General features: G+C 37.9%; 1 protein-coding gene across 4 annotated transcripts in view; it reads right to left on the reverse strand.

The window, feature by feature from the left end:
• Positions 1-26,276, reverse strand: part of klhl32 (kelch like family member 32) — a 136,868-nt gene that overhangs the window by 99,991 nt on the left and 10,601 nt on the right. For 3 of the 4 annotated variants that reach the window (XM_031901722.1, XM_012963031.3, NM_001016857.3), the window contains 1 exon segment: positions 4,629-4,701. The exons of the other annotated variant lie outside the window; for it this stretch is intronic. In XM_031901722.1, the coding sequence (XP_031757582.1) occupies positions 4,629-4,673 (45 nt within the window). In that variant the 5' untranslated portion in view covers positions 4,674-4,701. 4 annotated transcript variants of the gene reach the window in all.

Raw genomic sequence — 26,276 nt, forward strand, 5'->3', positions numbered from 1 at the left:
TTAATTCCCTATTTTTGCAACATAAATCTGCCCCTAGGCAGATAGCTAAAATAAAAATGCACTAGAAGAATGTGGGTAGTTGACAAATAGGTGTGTTCCCTCAAGAGATGTGGAGTTGGAGTCTCTGGTGTAAGAATAAAGCCCAGTGCGTAGTTGTTTCACTAGTGTAAAGTCCAGCTGAGCTATTATAACCTTATTTTATTTTTTTCCTTTTGTTTAAATGTCTGGATTTAAAAACCCAATAATATAAATAAATAGCCACAATGACACAATTTATAGATTTCAACCCAAACTTGAAAAGTATCCTCATTCATGTTGGCAGTGACAGGCTTGGATGGCCAATAGGGTAGTGCATCAGCTTCCTAGCCAGTAGTTCTCTGGTTTGTTCCCAACAGAAGATAACATCTTCATACAGCTCTAAAATTGCTGAGCTTAGGCTGTGAGGAATTACCTTGTACCTGTGTTCTTTTAAATCAGAGTCAGAGTTGGAAGGATTTATGTACTGCCTCCACAGCCCTGGTTCCTGCTCCTTCTTAAGGAGATATTGCTAATGTTTAGTCATTCAGTCTGCATGGTTTAGTTGAACTTATGAATAGTAATATAATTTTTCAATTAGCCAAGGTCTTCCAGTTATTTTTAATTCAACAGTTCTGGTGGGGACTATTTGAGTAATACTCAGCTGAAGGACTGGAGAAAACGAATTTCTTTGGCTACTGGCACACATAGGATCTTTAAGCATTTGGTAGCTACAGGGGGTATAGCGTTCAATATACTCCCCTTTCAAGCCTACAAGTGTGGGTCAAACCCAACTTATTTATCTATTTTAAACTATAGTAGTATTTTTTAAACAGTTTTACCATTGAAGGCAACAGTACATTTGATGGTTTGATTCTTTAAATGAATGGAGGACAATATTGAGCATTTTGTCTTCTCCCCTCCACAGTACTACTACTAATTTGCAGTAAAGCAGCAAATTATTTGTACTGATTTTCATGGGCTAACTAATTGGTGGGATGTATCGTTCATGACTGTTGCTCAAATCTAACATCTAATAGAAAAGGATAGGCTTTGAGTAATCAGTGCGTTTAAATTAATTCTGACAAATTGGCACAGTTAAAAAGCCAAAAGGCTTTGATAAATGTGTCATAATTAAAAAGTCAAAAGGCTTTAATAAACGTTGCAATTTGTTAAAACACTTTCATGACTGTCAGGAAAATGTTAATAAATGTGATGAAATTCTGACTGCTGAGAATCCATCAGGATGTCCTTTTTCAGATTTTTCCTTAATTTTAACACAAATTATTTGGCAAGCAGTACTGTATTCACCATGCAAACACAGGTCTCTGCACTCCATCTTGAGCTCCAGATCCCAGTTTCCATGTTTTCATTTTATACCAAACTTTTCTTTTCGGACCCACTCCTTTTCATATTCCATTTTCTCATTCAAGCTACCGTGTTGTTGCTGGTAATTTAGACCCTAGCAATCATATACAGTAGTTGCTAAAACATCAAACTGTAGAGCTGCTGAATATGAAGCTAGATAATTACAAAAACACAAATAGAAGAAGACCAATTGCAAATTGTTTCAGAATAGCACTCTCTACATCATACTAAAAGTTAACGTTAAGGTGATCAACCCCCGTTAAAGGAGAAGGAAAGGCTAGTAAAGAGTTAATCTCAAGCTACAGGCATACCTTCAGTTCTCTCAATAATGCCCTTAAGACTACCCATATTTCACCTATTCAGAAGATCTGAAGCCAAACAGGAAGAAAAAACGCTGAGCTGTGTAAAGAAAGTTCCAATAATGCCTCACTCCTGCACAGACATGCAGACCAAGTGAACATGCTCAGTTAGTAAGACTATGGGGCACATTTACTAATCCACAAATCCGAATCACGAATGGGAAAAAATCGCATTGGAAACGAAAATTTCGGAAGATCGCAAATATCACGAAAATGCTTACGAAAAAATCTTATTAGTCACGATAATATCGTATTGGCGATCCGAAAGTCACAAAATTTTCGTACCGAACAATTGTAAACAGCGGTAAAACCTTTCCGATTTTTTCGTGCAAACGTCTGAAAAAGTTGTGCGCCGTACGAAAAAGTCGTGTGGACGCCCGAAAAAATCGGCGAAAATACACTCGGAGCGTTCGTGCTTTTGTAAATGTGCCCCTATGAGTCAGCTTCCTGCTGATTGGCTCAGATCCTCATTCCTAAGGGGCGGAGTGAGTTCTTAGCATTCTTGAGGGAGGGGGGAGCAGGAAAGAGCAGAGAACAGAAAGCTGCTTGTCTCTGGCACAGGAATTACAGACACAACTAATTTTTTTTCAGAGAAGTCAGTGCAGCGTTTCTGTGAGTGCTTATGGCTGTATTTACATAGACCTTTCTGATAAAGCTTACTTAGTTTTTACCTTTCCATCTCCTTTAACACACCTCTCCCTGACCGAAATTTTCACATAAATGTGTTTGGTACAGTTTTACTGGTACAGGTATCGGACCCCTTATCCGGAAACCCATTATCCAGAAAGCTCCGAATTACGGAAAGCCTGTCTCCCATAGACTCCATTTTAATCAAATAATTCAGAATTTTTAAACTGATTTCCTTTTTCTCTGTAATAATAAAACAGAACCTTGTAATTGATCCCAACTAAGATATAAATAATCCTTATTGGATGCAAAACAATCCTATTGGGGTTAATTAATGTTTTATTGATTTTTTAGCAGACTTAAGGTATGGAGATCCAAATTACAGAAAAATCCCTTATCCGGAATACCCTTGGTCCCAAGCATTCTGGATAATGGGTCCTATACCTGTACAAATATATGTCAAGCTTTAGACTTTTCATTACTCAGGATACACTTTAGGTTACATGAATGCAAAAGCAACATGAGACTAAAAAAAAAAAATTGTGCAGTCTCCAGGTGTTCAGTTATGTACTAAAGTACATTTTGATGCTTAACAGTAGAAAACTGCTGATAGCCTAAAATATTTGTGGAGTTACCATATTATACCAAGCAAAAACTTGTGCAGACAGAATTTGCTGCAGGTGTTGCCAGAACATTGCTGAGACTTTGCAGATATTTGCTTTGTACAAATCATTCTTCCCAAGAGAGTGAGAGTATACACTTTATGCTAATAATTGATCAAGCTTTGCTCTTGTTTTTCAAGCATAAAAAAACCATAATCCCCATGGCATCTTCAGATGTCTTCAGAGTGCATGTAACACAAGTTCTGCTGGTGGTTTTATTGTGGTAGGTGCTCTGTCCATGTTTCCGACTATCAGAAAATTAGTCAATGGACTGGTAGCCTTCCCAACACCTTGAGGCCAATTTACCAAAATTTCGTGCAAACAGAGTGTGGCAAGACAGCCTATAAATGTACAGGGCAGTGTGCCTTATAGTCAGTGATATGCTGAGCCAGTAGGCTGAGTATTCCCCCAAAGAATCTTGAGTAGAGTGAATACTAGAGAGACACTTTTTTTCCTGGTATTTCACAAGGGGCAATGCCTAGGCGTAGGTAGCAAACATGGGGCCAGGAGAAACTGTCTATTGTTGTAGGGAGTTAGTTGGGGAACATTATGCAATTATTTGAATGTACTTTATAGGCAACAAGCAGGCACAAAAATATTTGCAAACTTATGCTTCATTATTTTTCACATTATTTCATTTTAAAAATACAGTTTAGTACCCCTTTAGTTTTAGAAAATAAAATGAAAGTCAGCCAGTCAGAAAGTAAAATGCCCTCTTGGAAAATAGGCAAAAACTATTGCCTTTTGCAGTAAATTCCTACATGATTTTGGCATACAGAAGATGCATACAATATTTCTGTTCCAGATGTGAAAGATTTAGGGCCATAACTCTACTGTCAATAAACAGCATTTTACAATATATTACCATCCTGAATTTACTAACCACTTCTTAGTCTAATCGATTTCTGGAGACATCGTTATCTATAGAGTACAAATCAATACTCACAGCTCTTTGTTACAAGTGAAGTAATTGCCCCCAAGTGTAATATGAGTTATAACCAAGGTATATAGTTGAATTCTATAGGCAGGCTATAACAAACAGTTGTATGCCATTAAAGGAACAGTAACACCAAAAAATTAAAGTGTATAAAAGTAACTAAAATATAATGTGCTGCTGCCCTGCACGGGTAAAAGTTGCGTGTTTACTTCAGAAAGTCTACTATAATTTATATAAATAAGCTGCTATGTAGCCATGGAGGCAGCCATTCAAAGGAGAAAAGGCACAGGCACATAGCAGATAACAGATAAAACACTATTGTATTCTACAGAACTTATCTGTTATCTGCTATGTAACCTGTGCCCTATCTCCTTTTTTCCAGCTTGAATGGCTGCCCCCGTGGCTACACAGCAGCTTATTATATAAATTATAGTAGTGTTACTGTAGCAAACACACCAGTTTTACCAGTGCAGGGCAACAGTGCATTATATATTTATTACTTTAAAGCTCTTTCATTTTTTAGTGTTACTGTTCCTTTAACAGTTCAAATCAGTTCACTACAGTGGTTAAAGTTTAAACCAGACAACCACAAAAGAACAATGTTTTTATATATAAAAAAATGAGATATATATATATATGTCCCAGAAAACTGTCTGGCACCTTTAGACAAGCCTCCATAACTCCAGGGTATCTTGCCATATCCATATCTTCTTTCTTCCAGAAACCCTCGGACCTGAAAAACATGATTGGCAGAAGCTGGCTAACATAGCCCAAACATACTGTAAGACCAAAAGATCTGTCCAACCTCAAATGACCTCCAAACAGATTATATGATTTCTACACCTGAATCATATCCAGCTAGGTGCATTTATCTAAGAACACAAAACCCTTTCTGAAAGCTTATGGAAGAAGCATTACAGTCTTTTTTGAAAGTAAAAGCCTTAAATAGACTGTTAACCACTGACCCTAGCAGGCAAAAAACTTTTGCTCTGTTACTTTAATTGTTATTGTTACTTTTTCATTAGTTATCTACCTAGTCAGTCCTTTCAAAATACTTTTTCCAGTCTCTCAATCAAACCACTGCCTTGTCACTAAGAAAAAAATAAGACCCTAGTAAACAAATAGTTGCTGAAATACTGAGGAGCTGCTAAACAAAAAGTTAACTGAAAAACCATAAAAAAAATTTACAGCGAGAGTTATGAAGTTGTGGAATTCTCTCCCTGAATCAGTCGTACTGGCTGATACATTAGATAGCTTAAAGAAGGGGTTGGATGGCTTTTTAGCAAGTGAGGGAATACAGGGTTATGGGAGATAGCTCTTAGTACAAGTTGACCCAGGGATCGGTCCAACTGCCATCTTACATAGTTACATAGGGTTGAAAAAAGACCAGTGTCCATCAAGTTCAACCCATCCAAGTAAACCCAGCACACCTAACCCACACCTATCAATCTATACACTCACATACATAAACTATAAATACAACCACTAGTACTAACTGTAGATATTAGTATAACAATATCCTTGGATATTCAGATTGTTCAAGAACTCAGCTAGGCCCCTCTTAAAGGCATTAACAGAATCTGCCATTACCACATCACTAGGAAGGGCATTCCACAACCTCACTGCCCTCACCGTGAAAAACCACCTACGCTGCTTCAAATGGAAGCTCCGTTCCTCTAATCTAAAGGGGTGACCTCTGGTGCGTTGATTGTTTTTATGGGAAAAAAGAACATCCCCCATCTGCCTATAATCCCCTCTAATGTACTTGTACAGAGTAATCATGTCCCCTCGCATCTTGTAGTCAGGAAATAATTTTTTCCCCTTCTGAAGCAAATTAGAGGTTTCAGAATGGTTTTTGTTTGGCTTCCTCTGAATCAACTAGCATTTAGGCAGGTTATTATATATTAATTATATACAGTGGCTTGCAAAAGTATTCCACTTTTCCACATTTTGTCACATTACAGCCACAAAAATGAATCAATTTTATTGGAATTCCACGTGAAAGACCCCAGAGCATGATGCTGCCACCACCATATTTGACAGTGGGGATGGTGTGTTCAGAGTGATGTGCAGTGTTAGTTTTCCGCCACACATAGCGTTTTGCATTTTGGCCAAAAAGTTCCATTTTGGTCTCATCTGACCAGAGCACCTTCTTCCATATGTTTGCTGTGTCCCCCACGTGGCTTGTGGCAAACTGCAAACGGGACTTCTTATGGTTTTCTGTTAACAATGGCTTTCTTCTTGCCACTCTTCCATAAAGGCCAACTTTGTGCAGTGCACGACTAATAGTTGTCCTATGGACAGATTCCCCCACCTGAGCTGTAGATCTCTGCAGCTCGTCCAGAGTCACCATGGGCCTCTTGGCTGCATTTCTGATCAGCGCTCTCCTTGTTCGGCCTGTGAGTTTAGGTAGACGGCCTTGTCTTGGTAGGTTTACAGTTGTGCCATACTCCACTTCCATTTCTGAATGATCGCTTGAACAGTGCTCCGTGGGATGTTCAAGGCTTTGGAAATCTTTTTGTAGCCTAAGCCTGCTTTAAATTTCTCAATAACTTTATCCCTGACCTGTCTGGTGTGTTCTTTGGACTTCATGGTGTTGTTGCTCCCAATATTCTCTTAGACAACCTCTGAGGCCGTCACAGAGCAGCTGTATTTGTACTGACATTAGATTACACACAGGTGCACTCTATTTAGTCATTAGCACTCATCAGGCAATGTCTATGGGCAACTGACTGCACTCAGACCAAAGGGGGCTGAATAATTACGCACACCCCACTTTGCAGTTATTTATTTGTAAAAAATGTTTGGAATCATGTATGATTTCCGTTCCACTTCTCACGTGTACACCACTTTGTATTGGTCTTTCATGTGGAATTCCAATAAAATTGATTCATGTTTGTGGCTGTAATGTGACAAAATTTGGAAAAGTTCAAGGGGGCCGAATACTTTTGCAAGCCACTCTATATATATATATATCATGAAATAATCCATGGCCGGCACACCCTTAAAATTCAAAAAAATAATTTTATTGAAAACTCATTGTTTAAAAACCAACGTTTCGGTCCTCATTAGGACCATGCCACACCCCAATTACAACACCCTATTTTTTTTCCCAAAAAATACTCCTTTTATATAGTTGAAATGGTGGGATCAGAAGCAAAATGTGCTATATCCTCATACTGTACTACCTAAGGAAAACAATATAGCAACTCCTACATAAAAAATACAAATATAGAGAGAAGGCAGTCAGTTATAGGTGAGTTATAACTATGTACCAGTTTTGCCCCCCATACACAGTGCCCTCAATTGACCCCATAGACAGTAGCCCCCCCATAGACAGTACCCTCCATACACAGTGCCCCAATAGACAGTACCCCCCATAGAATGTGCCCCCATAGAAAGTGCCCTCAATTGACCCCATAGACAGTAGCCTCCATACACAGTGCCCCCATACACAATGCCCCCATAGACAGTGCCCCCAATCGCCCCATACACAGTGCCCCCCGAAGTCGTTGTCATCTTCTTTTTCTGCGGCTCCTGCTCCTTGTGCAGCGGCGACAGGCCCTTTTATAAGGTTGCACCACGTGCGTACGTGTGACGTCACATGTACACATGGGGCACAACCTTATAAAAGGGCATGTCGCCAGAGCATTCCTCTGTCCTGGATAGTTCAATGAATGTCCCACATTTCCGTAATCTATTACAGAAATGCGGTACATTCATTGAACTATCCGGGACAGTGGGATGCGATATTAAAACCGAGTCCCGTGGAAAGTGGGACAGTTGGGGGGTATGCATACATATACATTATATATATATCAGTCCTGATGGTGTCTGCACTCCAAGGCTTTAATATTCTGTGGGGTGCACAGCCAAAATCTGAGTATTTAGCATGAAATAATCCATGGCCGGCACACCCTTAAAATTCATGGATTATTTCATGATATACATATATATATACATACATATATACATACATACTGCACCCAATATATATATATATATATATATATATATATATATATATATATATATATATATATATATATATATATATATATATATATATATATATATATATATATATATATATATATATATATATATATATATAGTCCAAATTGAATCGGCACTCACCGCTCCAAAGGCATTTGCCGGGTGCTGACCAGAGGGTAAACAGCAGATTTGTAGAAAGCACTCACAGCATAGATAGAATAAAAAGTTTTCTTTATGTTTATTTAGAGCATCGCATCTACGCGTTTCGATCCTCGTGGGATCGTCATCAGGATGGGGAAGGGAAGTGAGGTGCAACCATAAATACAAAATTCAACCAATCAAAAAATCCCGGCAAATTTGCATACTCAATCACAATGTGTGTGTGAATCATTATCAATTTAAATGCCTTATTTATATATGTGTCACATGAAGTTAAAATCTCTGGTGATAGAAACAATTAAAAGTGTACATCATATTACTAATGTGAGTTAATCTTTCATACCATAATATCGCTAGCCTAAATAAACACAAAGGCTAGCTAAACCTCAATATGTCTAAAAGTGAAACAAAAGATTATCACACCCAAAAAGGAGAAGTGATATGTATTCAAATATCATAGACTTAGTGGAGCTAGCTTGCTAGCAGCATAGCCCACTCCAGAGAGTCAGATAAATAAAGTGAATAAGTGCATAAATACAAATAAATATAGGGAAACTTTAAAAAGATTAAAACCATAAGTCCTGTCCATAGCATACCAAATATCACACAGGGATCTCAAATAGGAGGACTAAATCTCAATGGCAACAAACAGTATAAAGATAATCATAAATTAGCTATAAATAGTATATTGCACTCCATCGAGAGTCATTTAGCTGAATTCATAGAAAACACGAAAGTGAGAACATTTCATTAAGACCACGCGGGGCAATAGTGTCCAATCTCCGGATCCACCGGGCCTCCCTTTGTAGAAGTAGTTTGGACCGATCTCCACCACGTGCCGGGAGAGGAATGTGGTCAATTAGAATAGCCCTCAACATGGGCAGTGAATGCTTTTGTTGTACAAAATGTCTCGCTAAAGGAGTGTCAGACTCGCCAGAGGCCAAAGCAGCACGGATCACGGACCTATGATTATTCATCCGTATCCGGAAAGATGTAACGCATTTACCTATATAATATAGGCCACACGGGCACATGATACAATAAATTACATGGTCCGATATACAAGTCAATCTGTGTCGGATCAAATACTTTTTCCCGGTGTGGGGGTGAGTAAATTTGTTGCCCGTAATTAAACATCCACATGTTATACACCCACCACATCTAAAACATCCTGTTTTGCCGGGTTTCAGCCATGTTCCACTTGATTCAGACTTGAGATCAGTCACCATCAATATGTCTCTAAGTGAGCGACCCCGGCGATATGCACATATTGGAGGAGGCATCTGGGTAAAGGGTAAGCCAGAATCCAATTGTAGGATAGGCCAGTGTTTTTTGAGTACATTATTAACATCATGACTCTCCAGCATATAATTAGTGACAAAAACCATCCGTTCAGACTGTGTCTTGTTTGGCCGGACCTCTGATGAGCTCCCCCGTGTTCTCTTAATCGCCTTTTCCATTTCACTGTAAAGAAAGTCCGCTGTATATCCCCTTTCAATAAAACGGTTACACATCTCCAAGGCTTGTTGAGAGGCAATTGCAAAATCAGTTTCTAAGAGTGTTTAGAATAAATACTGATTTTGCAATTGCCTCTCAACAAGCCTTGGAGATGTGTAACCGTTTTATTGAAAGGGGATATACAGCGGACTTTCTTTACAGTGAAATGGAAAAGGCGATTAAGAGAACACGGGGGAGCTCATCAGAGGTCCGGCCAAACAAGACACAGTCTGAACGGATGGTTTTTGTCACTAATTATATGCCGGAGAGTCATGATGTTAATAATGTACTCAAAAAACACTGGCCTATCCTACAATTGGATTCTGGCTTACCCTTTACCCAGATGCCTCCTCCAATATGTGCATATCGCCGGGGTCGCTCACTTAGAGACATATTGATGGTGACTGATCTCAAGTCTGAATCAAGTGGAACATGGCTGAAACCCGGCAAAACAGGATGTTTTAGATGTGGTGGGTGTATAACATGTGGATGTTTAATTACGGGCAACAAATTTACTCACCCCCACACCGGGAAAAAGTATTTGATCCGACACAGATTGACTTGTATATTGGACCATGTAATTTATTGTATCATGTGCCCGTGTGGCCTATATTATATAGGTAAATGCGTTACATCTTTCCGGATACGGATGAATAATCATAGGTCCGTGATCCGTGCTGCTTTGGCCTCTGGCGAGTCTGACACTCCTTTAGCGAGACATTTTGTACAACAAAAGCATTCACTGCCCATGTTGAGGGCTATTCTAATTGACCACATTCCTCTCCCGGCACGTGGTGGAGATCGGTCCAAACTACTTCTACAAAGGGAGGCCCGGTGGATCCGGAGATTGGACACTATTGCCCCGCGTGGTCTTAATGAAATGTTCTCACTTTCGTGTTTTCTATGAATTCAGCTAAATGACTCTCGATGGAGTGCAATATACTATTTATAGCTAATTTATGATTATCTTTATACTGTTTGTTGCCATTGAGATTTAGTCCTCCTATTTGAGATCCCTGTGTGATATTTGGTATGCTATGGACAGGACTTATGGTTTTAATCTTTTTAAAGTTTCCCTATATTTATTTGTATTTATGCACTTATTCACTTTATTTATCTGACTCTCTGGAGTGGGCTATGCTGCTAGCAAGCTAGCTCCACTAAGTCTATGATATTTGAATACATATCACTTCTCCTTTTTGGGTGTGATAATCTTTTGTTTCACTTTTAGACATATTGAGGTTTAGCTAGCCTTTGTGTTTATTTAGGCTAGCGATATTATGGTATGAAAGATTAACTCACATTAGTAATATGATGTACACTTTTAATTGTTTCTATCACCAGAGATTTTAACTTCATGTGACACATATATAAATAAGGCATTTAAATTGATAATGATTCACACACACATTGTGATTGAGTATGCAAATTTGCCGGGATTTTTTGATTGGTTGAATTTTGTATTTATGGTTGCACCTCACTTCCCTTCCCCATCCTGATGACGATCCCACGAGGATCGAAACGCGTAGATGCGATGCTCTAAATAAACATAAAGAAAACTTTTTATTCTATCTATGCTGTGAGTGCTTTCTACAAATCTGCTATATATATATATATATATATATATATATATATATATATATATATATATATATATATATATATATATATATATATATGTGATTGAGAGAGGGTCAGCACTCACAGGACTTATACAAACTAATTATTTTTATTAAAGAGGAGACTAATGTTTCAGCTAGCACTCTGCCCTTTCTCAAGCCTGCCTGGTAAAATACATACTTAAGCTGGCATGCACCAATACAACTTTCAGACCATATGTGGGCTCCAAATTATCGTCATGATAATTTGTACTACCACGGCAATCAGGTAGTAGAATACTAATTTTGCGTGAACAGATTTTAATTCAGACCATTTCAAGTCAAAGCAACATAGTTACAGTAAAAAAAGAAGGAAATCATTGAAACGGGTACTATAATCATTTACAGAAGGAGGAAACACAGGACCATAGTGTTACTCTTTTTTTTTTTTTTATAGAAAACCATAGGGTGTATATAATCTCAATGTCAGTTTTTAATTAATTTACCTATCAGCAATGTGCTCTAAAAATTACATCAAATTCAGCCTTCTGCATCTGCCACTTTTGGTAATTTGTACATGCCACGTTTGAAGACAGCTATAAATAAATAAATGGTATGTATGTAAGACAGGACCAAAAGACAAGATAGCCATAGTTTCTATGATTGGACATAGCATTTAACAACAAGTTTGATTTGAGTCTGAATTTAAAATCTGTATCTAAATTGTGTTAATGAGCCGACTTAGCTCAGAAATCCACTCCTTCAAATACAAATAAATGAGCTGATGAGGCACCTTGCTTAGAAAGTAGCCAAATAAGACACTTTCATCTGCCCACATGTCACCGGGTATGGCATTACTCTATGGGAAAAGCTGTGTCTAAAGGTACAGATAGTGATGTAGAAATGCTAGTAAGTAATCATCCGTCAAAACTATGTATATAAAAGGAGAAGGAAAGTTATTTTGCCATTTTACTGCCAATAGATCTGCCACATTAGTGCCACCTAGAACAATATATTTATTCTGCAGAAAAAATTAACATACCTGAGTAAACAGCTTTAGAAGCTTTCTCCGTTTGCTCAAGATGCCATTTTAAGTGGCTTCCTGCCTGCAGCTCTAGCCTTTATAGCTGAGATCACACATTCCTAAGGGAGGGAGGTGGGAGTTCTTAGCATTCTGGTGGGAGGGGGAGAGAGGAGAGAACTGCGCAGACTCTGGCCACAGGAATTAAGGATGTTCTGAGAGAAGTCGGACACTGGAACATCATGTTTACAAAAAAAAACCAAGAAATCAAGAAATTCTGTGTTTCTTTTGATAGAGGATTCAATGCAGCATTACTGTGAGTGCTTATGGCTGTATTTACATAGACCTTTCTGATAAAGCTTACTTAGTTTTTACATTTCCTTCTCCTTTAAGCCTAACATTTTAGGTGCAGAGAGGAAGGCACTGAACGACAACAGCGATCTGACATTAGGCAGTAATTAGGAAATGCATTAAAACGGTTTAAAAATAAATCTTGGAGAGCATATAAAAAGAAAGGTATATATGAAAAGCAAAGGCGTTTATTGTGGATACAGAAATCATGATAGAATCCACCCTTTAGATATTAGATAACTGGAATACTAGTCCTCAATAAAGAACAGACGCAGAAGGGTTGGGGGGGGGGGGGGGGGGAAGGCAACAAACGCATGGCAAAAAGAGAAGTACATTGACATGGATACCAATAAAAACAAATATTGAACTAACCACTGGAAATTCTAACATGGACATCTAATTTATTGCTCCATTCAGGAAACACTGATCTAAATAATGCTATATGAGTTGATGTGAATATAATTGCTAATTAGATTGCTGACAACAACAACCAACAATTGGATGTTTTTCTATAGCAAAGCTGCAGTGGATTGCTCATTCTTTAATTACATATACTGTAATAGGGCTCATGTACATCTGCAAGTGCAGATGCAGTCCCTGCACTTTCCCCACAGCCAGTTACATGTAAATCACTTTTATTAAAGGAAAAGTAACACTATGAGGCGATCGATTGATCGATCCTAGCCTTCCTTCAGTATAGGAAGGATTCAGGCTAGGATCGATCAATCTATCGCCGCATAGTGGATGCTTCCCCTGCATCGCCGTATCGCATGACCGGAAGCCAAGTTTTAACAGGTATTTTGTAATAATAGCATTCAAAATACTAAATGGTTTGCAAGGATAGGGCAATTATTGGGGCAGGGTAGAATAGATTTTTTACTTGAAAATTTTTAGTGTTACTTTTCCTTTAAATGTACTTGCTTCAAAATGCACTCCTTGCACTTCCATATAGTAGTTGTGCTCTGTTCCTCTCAGTTGTTCATGTCTTCCATTTTGAATTGAGCACTGTTGCACCCACTGACACAGAGGAGACCAGGAGGTAGCACCAGGGTTACCTCAGCGCCCTGTGTTAACTGCCACACTTCAGTTTACATTCACTCACAGTTCAGTTCACTAAAAAAATAGGGCACACACATCAGTTGCATGCTGAACACTTGAAATCATGGCAAGTGCTTGGTTTGCAATGAAGCAGATGCTCAGTTTTATCAATTTTGCCAAAATTGGATACAATTGCAGTAGATGCACTACAGTTGCATCAAAAGCATTACCCTTTTGCAACCACAATGACGCTGGGATTCTGGAAAAACAACTGCACTGAGGGGAAAAAAATGGCACATGAGCTTAAATTGCACTTTGCTTGCGGATGTACATATTAATAATTTCTTCTGTACTCGTAGTACTGAGTGTGTTTTTACAAATCAAAATAAGTTACCCAAGGCCAGGAAAAACTGTTAATAGTATCCCTATACCCCCTGCAGGCAAATTTGTTTCTCTAGATCAACTTGACTTCAGAGGTTTAGATTCATAATACACATAAGGCATCATTTACACATCTGAACATGCTTATGCTAGATTTTAATAAGGGATTATTACAATTTAGGAGTGCTATGGGAAAAGATAATGAAGACTGTAAACAATTAAGTTTTAAGGAAGACTAAAATTAGAGCCAATGACAACAAAATAGAAAGGGAAATATGCAACAGCAAAATTTCAGTAAAAAAATTATAAATGGAAAATAGAAACAAAATATTGTAGACCCTTTGTTATTCTCAACTATTTTGTACCTATATAAAAGTTTGTGCACACTATATGCTTGCCCTGTCAAAATAAACCATTGCTTTTGTGTCCATTTTGTTTTATTTAAACACACACACACACAGGGATGTCAGCAGAATAACTATATGCTAAAACGATTTCTGGCATTTCTGCATAATTATGTTTATGTTAAGCAGTTGGGTGCTTTGCAAGAAAGATTATGAAGAGGCGTGTAAAGTAAAATGATAAAAGGATCATCATGCTTAAAATAATGAATGTGGAATATGTATAATTAATACTAAAATGCTGCTTTGAAATTTAAATTTTATGCATGCTACAGAGCACAGAATTTCCATCAAAGGAGAACTGCTGGAAAATAATGTTCCTGGCTATGCTTTTGCTCATAACCAGAAAACTCTTAACATGGTTTCCACATCTATACAGACACAGTTTTGTGTCAGACCAAAAAAGCATTTTATTACCATTATTAATACTTCCATTCCACCTAATGATTTATAGCTGATTTTTGAGTGATTTAACCATTTTGGGCCAATTCCATTGATCCAATTAACTCAGGGATCCCCAACCTTTTTTTTACCTGTGAGCAACATTTCAATAAAAAAAGGGTGGGGAGCAACACAAGCACAAAATCTTTCCAAGTAGGTGACCAATAAGGACTTAGATTGGTCAATTAGTAGCCCAATGTGGACTGGCAGACTACTAGAGGTACTGTTTAGCAGTACAGATGGCCTTTATGCCTCCGAAACATGCCTCCAAATAAGAAATTCAAAAATGGGCACCAACTTTGAGGCCACTGGGAGCAACATCAAAGGGGTGGGGAGCAACATGTTGCTCAGGAGCCACTGGTTGGGGATCACTGAATTAACTGGATGACTACTATGGATGTACAAAATTCTGGATCTGGTTTAGGATTCAGTGAAACCAAGCCATTTTTAGCAGGATTCATATTTCGCTAAACCAAATACAAACCCCAAGTAATTAAAAAATGAAAAGTGCCAATTAGTCAAACTTTATGCACGCTGCACATGCGCCCCAGCATTTCCCCCATTTATCACACTTCCAGCTTCCTCTTCCGGGTTCAGACTTGGTTCAGTATTTGGCCAAATCCATACCTAAGGATTCTGGAATTCGTCTAAATACCAAAACAGAGGGTTTGGTGCATCCCTAATGACTACTTTAGTGTGACCCCCATCCAGTAGTTAGATGGGTACAGACAACACACACACAGCAATGTCCACCCTGGTTTTCCATTCTGAGCAATACCCTATGCTACAACTGCACAAGAATATGATGGTTCAAAAACACATTGGGGGGTCCATACACACAGATGGACACCCAATTCAGTCACTGGATGACCAGGTCAATGCATAGCTTAAAGTTTCAGTATGATCTGAAAAGACAAAGCAGGATTGAGATAAATTGTACAAATTCTTCTGGTTGTTGTAAAGGAGAGTATGGAAGAAGCCATATTATCTAAAGAGAAAGATATGGAAAGAATACACAAGGATATAAAAGTTTAGAATAACTGATATGGTTATGGTACATACTTGGCATAATGACTTGTCACACTTAAAGATAATTCCCATAGTTTGGCTTATTTGTCTCTGGAAATAGTTGCGAGAACAAAATGACAGAAACCATTCCTTGTACCACTCTAAAAATATTCAATCCATGGTTTTACAAAGTCCTGTCTACATCACCTAAAGATTCTGAGCCCAGAAAGGGTAAGCAGTTAATATACATCAAAGGCAAAGAAAAATAGTCAATGACAGTTAAAAGAACAATGTTGCACAAGTAAAGATCATGGATGTTTTGACTATTTTGATCTAAGCAAATGTTTTTATAGCCATGTTCGCAAGTCACGGCTCAAATATGGCACTTTTCATTCATTTCTATCATGAGTAGTGAGAGGGAGAAGGGGGATCAGCAAATGTTTTAATCCAAAAGCCTCATGTAATATAGTTGCTCTAAAATATGTAAATTTCTGAAAACCTTATATACTAAAGGGACTGAGTTATCAATGTTCATATTTTAATTTTTACCATCATTCAAGTCTTTTGGCACTACAATGCATGAACTTGAATTACAACTTCAAATCAAGTATTTTTAAAGCTAAAAAAAACTTAAACTTGAATGTAACACTTTAACAAGCTTGCAGAAGTTTTTACAATTTTTTCTTTGACCTTGTAAACTCATAAATTCAAGGTATTTGGATTTTTTTTCCACAATTTCATTCAATTGAGTTTTCAAATTTTGCTACATTTTGTATATTTCAGTTCATTTATATACCATAATGTGCATCATTCTCTCTTGATACTTTTATTATCTTTTCTTTCAAACACCAGAGAAAAAAAACAGTATTTGGTGCCAACAAGGCCACTGCCCATAAATGGTGGTTCCAAATAATTCTTTGTTAACTTGGCAGGCTGTAAGAAAATATGGCTCAATAATGACTGTACCAAGATCAGGAAGTCCCTCCAAGACTGATCAAAAGACAAGGAGAAAACTGGTCTGGGAGGCCACCAAGAGGCCTACAGCAACATTAAAGGAGCTGCAGGATTTCTTGACAAGTACAGGTGGTTTCCTACATGTGACCGTCATATTCTTGTCTGAGTTTGGGGTAGGAAAACAAGACAAAGCATTTACTCACAAAGAAAAACATCCAAGCATAGCTAAAAATGTAAACCCACAACCATGTGGAAAAAAATGTATTATGGCCTGAAGAGACCAAGGTTGAACTAGTCATATATCCAAAACATATGTCTGGTGCAAAAATAAGAGAACACCATACTCACAGTGAAGCATGGTGGGGGCAGTATCAAGCTTTAGGACTGCTCTCATGAGCTGGAACTGGTGCTTTAATAAAGGTGGAGGAAATCATGAATAGCTCCAAATATCAGTGTTTTCTGTCACAAAACCTTCAAGCTAGGAAGCTAAAGATGAAGAGGAACTTCACGTTTCAGAATGACAACAACCCAAAGCAGAGTCCAGATAATTACCTGATTAAAAATCTGTGTGGTGACCTGAAGAGAGCTGTGCACAGGAGATGCCCTCACAATTTGACAGATCTGGAAAATTTTTGATCAGATTCTTCCCCAAAAAAACTGAGTGCTGTAATACAATCAAAAGATCCTTCAACCAAATATTAGTTTAGGGGGTGTGCATACTAATTCAACCAGGTTTTTCTATTGTTTCTTTTTTTCTTTAATTCCCACTAAACAGTTTCTGAATTGTTTAAAATGTCTTTGTATAGATTGTAATTTTGTAATTAAGATGTAATAAGTTCTGACAGGATTTATCTCAGTTTCTTTTTTTTGTTTATTAAACAAAAATTTGCTATTTTGCAGGGGATTGTAGACTTTTTACTTTTACCTAAAAAAAATGAATTCAAGGGGTTGTAAACCCAAATACTATATTAAAGCTGGCATTATGTAAGAAAATTTAATTCTAGGCATTTTGAGTCATTTGTTATCATTTCCTGTGCCCTGAACCGCTTTCCAACTATATGACATATATATTAAATCAATTTTTCTATAATACAATTTAGTTGCATTTGCACTCTGAGTGCTGGGTCTTTTTGAATATTTTTTATGTATATATGTATACATATTTATGTATATAAACACACACATACATATATATAGGCAAAAATAACAGGACACTGAAGCACTGATCAATGTAAAAGGTGAGGTTTATTTATCCTATGCTTTAGTCCCCTACTGGAACCTTGGCTAATATTTCTCAGGATGCCTTGCACACTTTCTTTTTTTTTTTTTTTTGCCCACTAGCTGTTGTACATAATTGAACCACTGGCAGAGGATGGTGGAAGCTAGGCTACCTACATCATGAGGAAGCTGCTGGTTCAGTAACTACCATTGTATACGCATGTAATTACAAAGGATTTATTTTCCAGTATGTTTTCTCAGGAGGAGCTTTCTCCATGGCCACTAATTGTGTCTTAAGAGAATTCTCATCTGTATATATTCTTGGATCAGCTCTATTTTTAAATGATAATTTTTCAAAGCTCTGCAAATAGCTGTTGCTTCTCCATTAGGCAGGACTAGAAACATTAGTAAATTGTAGTTTGATAATTGTTTACTTCAAAGTGATTACGTAAAACACTTAGCAAAGGAAGACACATGTGGCCAATTGTCAGTACTTTTTTATTATTTAATTCTTTTATTTTTTGTTCGACGCTGGGTGCAGCTCAAAAAACATGTGTATTGGAAAACAGTGTAAAATATGGACTTAAAAAGCTTTCCAGGAAATATTGATATACGCTTGCAGGATGCGCTGCATAGTGGAACACAGGCAGAAGGAAGCAAGTATACTCTTACTTGAAGGAGTGGAACGCAAGGGAGAAAAGAGCTCTAGAGGCGCGATTAGTAAGTGCACCACGGACACAGGAGGAGAGCGGCACAGTGCAGAGAGACAATCTGGTATAGTCTGGTGAAAGAGGACTAACCCGGGGATCTCCTATAGGGCTAAATATATGGTGGGTGAAGGGGGGGGAACCCCATAATTATAGCCATTCCTTAAAGTGCCTATAACTCTGCTCTTAATAGTAATTCAAAATATTAACTTGGGACTGTACTGAATCTAAGATTTTTTATACTTGGAACTTTCTCCCTGCTTGAACCAACTAAAAGAAGCACCACAAGGGAGTGTGTCTTGATTCACTAATTCACATACCTTTAAACATTTAAAATGAACCGGAAAGCCTGTTTGATTTCTTAATTAATTTTACTGTTTCTTATGAATTTAAACTATTGATTATATATATATGGAGTGCTTATAAATAGTTATAGTTTTTAAGTATCGACTGGCCGAATTATTTTAATAGCTTTTTATTATATTTATGGAAAGGGCCAATGAAGTGTCAATTATTATAAATTAATTTTAGTTTTTTATATAATAATTATTGTTTTCCTCCAAGGGACCAAGTGGGATAGATGGTGGTAAGAATCCAGTTTCTGTAAGGAGTGCTGTTTTAGGGAGTCTCTTTCTTTTGACTGATAACATGCATTGTACTCAGGTACAAGGGGAATTTGCCTAAGTTACATGTTCAATATAAGCAATTGCTAAATACACATACTGTATAAGGCTCAAGAATAACCACATATATAGATTACATTATGTGATAAAGTAGACCCATACTTTGTATTACAATTTGACCAAAAAACACTGCAAAAATAGTGTAAACTTTAAATATCTTCAAATTCTCAAGGTCCCATTTTCTACCATGGTGTGTACTTTTTTTTTTTTTTTTTTAAAGTATTTATTTATTTTGTTTTAAAACAGACAAAACAAGAAACATTTACTAACAATCATATTCTGAACAGCATGTAGAGTCGTCAGTATACAAAGGATATCTATACAGTGTGTAGATCAAACATAGTTTACTCGATGCAGTACATTAAACCGGTTTTACCATGGTGTGTACTTTTAATCATTTTTGCTCAATAGTGTGTTTCTTATAACCAGTATTATTATTATTATAACATTATAGTATTATAACCATTATTTGTGAGCCCTGAACATGGGTGATTCTTTCATCCTAGATATTGTTTCTTAAATTTATATTAGGTTATATTTTCCCCGGGGAGCTTCCACTGTACCTTCAGTGCCATCAGAATACTTAGTTTATTAAGGTCTAGGGGTATTAATTACATTTACCCTTTACACACCAGAACCAAGCAAACGTTAAAACAGACGCAAAATTGATCACACATTTGCCATTCACAAACTTACTTTTGTCCATACAAGCTTCTAAGAACATGTAGCAATGCCAGCACATGGACCCAGCAAGTTCTGATGAATTATGAATTACAGTGGTGTGAAAAACTATTTGCCCCCTTCCTGATTTCTTATTCTTTTGCATGTTTGTCACACAAAATGTTTCTGATCATCAAACACATTTAACTATTAGTCAAAGATAACACAAGTAAACACAAAATGCAGTTTTTAAATGAGGGTTTTTATTATTTAGGGAGAAAAAAAATCCAAACCTACATGGCCCTGTGTGAAAAAGTAATTGCCCCCTGAACCTAATAACTGGTTGGGCCACCCTTAGCAGCAATAACTGCAATCAAGCGTTTGCGATAACTTGCAACGAGTCTTTTACAGCACTCTGGAGGAATTTTGGCCCACTCATCTTTGCAGAATTGATGTAATTCAGCTTTATTTGAGGGTTTTCTAGCATGAACCGCCTTTTTAAGGTCATGCCACAACATCTCAATAGGATTCAGGTCAGGACTTTGACTAGGCCACTCCAAAGTCTTCATTTTGTTTTTCTTCAGCCATTCAGAGGTGGATTTGCTGGTGTGTTTTGGGTCATTGTCCTGCTGCAGCACCCAAGATCGCTTCAGCTTGAGTTGACGAACAGATGGCCGGACATTCTCCTTCAGGATTTTTTGGTAGACAGTAGAATTCATGGTTCCATCTATCACAGCAAGCCTTCCAGGTCCTGAAGCAGCAAAACAACCCCAGACCATCACACTACCACCACCATATTTTACTGTTGGTATGATGTTCTTTTTCTGAAATGCTGTGTTACTTTTACACCAGATGTAACGGGACACGCACCTTCCAAAAAATTCAACTTTTGTCTCGTCGGTCCACAAGGTATTTTCCCAAAAGTCTTGGCAATCATTGAGATGTTTTTTAGCAAAATTGAGACGAGCCTTAATGTTCTTTTTGCTTAAAAGTGGTTTGCGCCTTGGAAATCTGCCATGCAGGCCGTTTTTGCCCAGTCTCTTTCTTATGGTGGAGCCGTGAACACTGACCTTAATTGAGGCAAGTGAGGCCTGCAGTTCTTTAGATGTTGTCCTGGGGTCTTTTGGGGCCTCTCGGATGAGTTGTCTCTGCGCTCTTGGGGTAATTTTGGTCGGCCGGCCACTCCTGGGAAGGTTCACCACTGTTCCATGTTTTTGCCATTTGTGGATAATGGCTCTCACTGTGGTTCGCTTTAGAAATGGCTTTATAACCTTTACCAGACTGATAGATCTCAATTACTTTTGTTCTCATTTGTTCCTGAATTTCTTTGGATCTTGGCATGATGTCTAGCTTTTGAGGTGCTTTTGGTCTACTTCTCTGTGTCAGGTAGCTCCTATTTAAGTGATTTCTTGATTGAAACAGGTGTGGCAGTAATCAGGCCTGGGGGTGACTACAGAAATTGATATTGAAATTGATAAACCACAGTTAAGTTATTTTTTAACAAGGGGGGCAATCACTTTTTCACACAGGGCCATGTAGATTTGGAGTTTTTTTTCTCCCTTAATAACGTAAACCTTCATTTAAAAACTGCATTTTGTGTTCAATTATGTTATCTTTGACTAACAGTTAACGGTTTTTGATGAGCAGAAACATTTAAGTGTGACAAACATGCAAAAGAATAAGAAATCAGGAAGGGGGCAAATAGTTTTTCACACCACTGTATATACACAAACTCATGCAAGGGAACCCTAGATTTATATTATTTCGTAGTAGTTCCATTTTTCCACTCGCACTAAAATTTGGAGAAATGTGAGCAATTTGGCTGATATTACTTTGTATTCTTACCGGTGCATTGCACACATGATGCAATGGTCGCAACTTAATGTTCGTTTTGCACTATGAACCACGTCTATAAATTAAGTTTTAGATCTTACAGAACTACAGCACTCACGTAGAAATTTTGGACAAAGTAGAATTCAGCAGTAGTACAATATATTATCTGATATATGCCTCAGATAAAGCTGACTGAAGTGAAATGCTGTGTGTCAGCTGTGCACTGAGGAAAGAGAACACCAGCCTTTCATATACCTTTTTTGGAAAGGACTTAAAGCATCTACTGCACCAGGCAGAGTTACTGGTAAGGTGCATAAAATGTTTTTAATAATGTAAGTGCAATATATTTTATGTTTTAATAAAAACAAATAGCACTATGGCCACTGCCCCCGCTCTCTAATCTATTGACAGATTGAATATTAGGAAAGAATTTCCCTAATAAATACTGAGAAGCCTTAATTCCGTTAGTGTAAGTAGTCATTTTTACCACTTACAGAGAGTAAACCCTAATGGTGGCCATACAGTTATGATCTTTCCTACAACCAATAGGCACAGGAAAGATCATAGACTACGCGTAGACTACGATTGTAGACTACGCTAACAGATATGCCGATAGAAACAAAAGAATTCTACCCCCGTCGGATGATTCAGTACTAAACGTTTGGCGGTACTCAAGTGCCTTCAAAGGTGCTCGATCAAAATTTTCCAACTGGCCCAATCAACGAGATGACTGATATACAAGGCCTTTACCAATATCTGTCACCTCATCTCCTGCCATACACTTACCGATTAATATCCGTACATGTAGCGCCACCTTAAGGAGTGGGGTTACTGTGCTGAATTGATGATATAACACTTTGTCTTCGTCTGGCCTGTTGTGCATGTAAAAGTATATGCTTAAACATTTGCTTATAAATAATATTAAAAACAATTGCTGTACAATGCGTTGTACAGCAATGTGAGGAACTTTGGTGATTTATAAATTATCTATTAATTCATAGGCATTATGAACATTATCTGCATATACTTAAATGAGATTTTCATTTGATATATGGAAATAATTTCAAGCTAGGTCTGCACAGATATCTGCTATGGTCTTACCTGGTGATTTTGCAGAGGCTGACCAGTGTGTGGTAAATAGGCCCTGTGGAGAAAGGCATGTGATTTTTTTACCTTGCTAATTGCTTGTGAGCACGGTTATCTAGATCTTTCCGCAAGATAAAATTCAATCAGTGAATTCACAAACCATAGTTTCAAATGATGTTAATTGTGGTGGACATCCATTCACAATGAGCTTGCTATACCATCAATAGTGAGTTGGGAGCGCTCAGCTGTTTAGTGTAACTGGCCTACTGAATCCCCAACACCCATTCTCTTTATCTAATACAGCAGAGACCTAGTATCAGTGTCACATACCATCTTACAAAATTAGGAGAGAGTATTATATTCTTTGTTAAATAGTGCATTGTGATAATAATGTGAGTATAACTGCTTGAGTAATTTAAAAAAAATAATCTCATTTTTTAAAATATGTCTTACAGAAATAGTGAATTGTTTCTTTCCGCTGGAAAATGCATCATAAACCTTAAATGGGTGTCTGTGAAGTAGAATACACTGGCCTTGTCCCATGATGCATAGCTTCCTATAATATTTGTAAGTCATTGGTCAAAAACTAGACACATATACAGTGGTGTGAAAAACTATTTGCCCCCTTCCTGATTTCTTATTCTTTTGCATGTTTGTCACACTTAAATGTTTCTGCTCTTTAAAAACCGTTAACTGTTAGTCAAAGATAACATAATTGAACACAAAATGCAGTTTTTAAATGAAGGTTTACGTTATTAAGGGAGAAAAAAAAACTCCAAATCTACATGGCCCTGTGGGAAAAAGTGATTGCCCCCCTTGTTAAAAAATAACTTAGCTGTGGTTTATCACACCTGAGTTCAATTTCTGTAGTCACCTCCAGGCCTGATTACTGCCACACCTGTTTCAATCAAGAAATCACTTAAATAGGAGCTACCTGACACAGAGAAGTAGACCAAAAGCACCTCAAAAGCTAGACATCATGCCAAGATCCAAAGAAATTCAGGAACAAATGAGAACAAAAGTAATTGAGATCTATCAGTCTGGTAAAGGTTATAAAGCCATTTCTAAAGCTTTGGGACTCCAGCGAACCACAGTGAGAGCCATTATCCACAAATGGCAAAAACATGGAACAGTGGTGAACCTTCCCAGGAGTGGCCGGCCGACCAAAATTACCCCAAGAGCGCAGAGACAACTCATCCGAGAGGCCACAAAAGACCCCAGGACAACATCTAAAGAACTGCAGGCCTCACTTGCCTCAATTAAGGTCAGTGTTCACGACTCCACCATAAGAAAGAGACTGGGCAAAAACGGCCTGCATGGCAGATTTCCAAGGAGCAAACCACTTTTAAGCAAAAAGAACATTAAGGCTCGTCTCAATTTTGCTAAAAAACATCTCAATGATTGCCAAGACTTTTGGGAAAATACCTCGTGGACCGACGAGACAAAAGTTGAACTTTTTGGAAGGTGCGTGTCCCGTTACATCTGGCGTAAAAGTATCACAGCATTTTAGAAAAAGAACATCATACCAACAGTAAAATATGGTGGTGGTAGTGTGATGGTCAACTCAAGCTGAAGCGATCTTGGGTGCTGCAGCAGGACCCAAAACACACCAGCAAATCCACCTCTGAATGGCTGAAGAAAAACAAAATGAAGACTTTGGAGTGGCCTAGCCAAAGTCCTGACCTGAATCCTATTGAGATGTTGTGGCATGACCTTAAAAAGGCGGTTCATGCTAGAAAACCCTCAAATAAAGCTGAATTACAACAATTCTGCAAAGATGAGTGGGCCAAAATTCCTCCAGAGCGCTGTAAAAGACTCGTTGCAAGTTATCGCAAACGCTTGATTGAAGTTATTGCTGCTAAGGGTGGCCAAACCAGTTATTAGGTTCAGGGGACAATTACTTTTTCACACAGGGCCATGTAGGTTTGGATTTTTTTTCTCCCTAAATAATAAAAACCCTCATTTAAAAACTGCATTTTGTGTTTACTTGTGTTATCTTTGACTAATAGTTAAATGTGTTTGATGATCAGAAACATTTTGTGTGACAAACATGCAAAAGAATAAGAAATCAGGAAGGGGGCAAATAGTTTTTCACACCACTGTATTGCTGCTAATAAATACAGCTTTAAACCTTAGGACTAGAACAGGGCACAACAGATCACTAGGATTAAATGTAATTGGCCCTGATTTATTAAGATACAGTACACCCAGTAACCAATAGAAACCATTCTGCAATTACTGTAGCTTGGATCAATCTGTAGCTATGGATCATAGCTTAATCTCCAAGCTCAAATTTCAATTTATGACTAAATAAGGGTTGTGGCTTATTATTCAGATAATTCAAACTTTGCTTACAGGCAAACGGAAAATTGCTACAAGCATGCAAAATAACACTAATTTCAGTTTGAGTGATATCAGTATATTCACATATAAACAACTGACTTATTTTGACATCTAATCTATTAGTTTCAACTTCTTTTGTGTCAGACTTTTGTGAAATCATATCCTTTAGGCTGCTGGCATGCTGGACATTTTTCCATTGGCATTTTCCAGCCAAGGAAGAAATGGCAAAAACTGCCTGTCACCTCCTATACACTTAAATGAAAAACACCTGACTTGTGCCAGTATTTACACCTTTGAGTCCAAAAATGCTTACTAATCTATCTTCAGGGTGAAAACACTGGCACACAGGCACTTCCCAATTGAGAGGTAGCAGGGGAGGCGTAGGGCACTTCTTTACTAAAACACATATGCACTGTATGCCATCAACCTATATCAGGGGTGGGCAAACTTTTTGGCTCACGGGCCACATTTACCGGACCGGGGAGGGCAGGGCCAGGCCAGCGTTACGCCCCCTTCGTCTCTTTAATTCCGGCCCGCCAATGACACCAAGTCTCACGTGATGAGACTTGGCGTCATCAGCGGGCCGGATTAAAAAGGCCAAGGGGCCGGATGTGGCCCGCGGGCCGTAGTTTGCCCACCCCTGACCTATATAGTCACTGTCTAAATAAAAATGTAGAGAAAATATCCTGATGAGTTGCCTTTTTGTGGCTCAGACGTGTATGCAATATCTGTTTAACTGGCACATCACAAAGGAGAAAGATTCTTGTTTTAAGACAAAACTGTAATAAAGAGTATTTTATAATAAAAGCAAAGTTCTTTTGGCACTGTGATCTGCAGAATCCAATAAACTATATGGGGCTTACATACTAAACAAATGCAAAGATGAAAATGCCAGCGCAAAGTTCAATGATTTCCACAGTAAGAGCTAAATTT

This window comes from Xenopus tropicalis, chromosome 5 (genome assembly GCF_000004195.4).
Source record: "Xenopus tropicalis strain Nigerian chromosome 5, UCB_Xtro_10.0, whole genome shotgun sequence".
Taxonomy (NCBI): Eukaryota; Metazoa; Chordata; class Amphibia; order Anura; family Pipidae; genus Xenopus; species Xenopus tropicalis.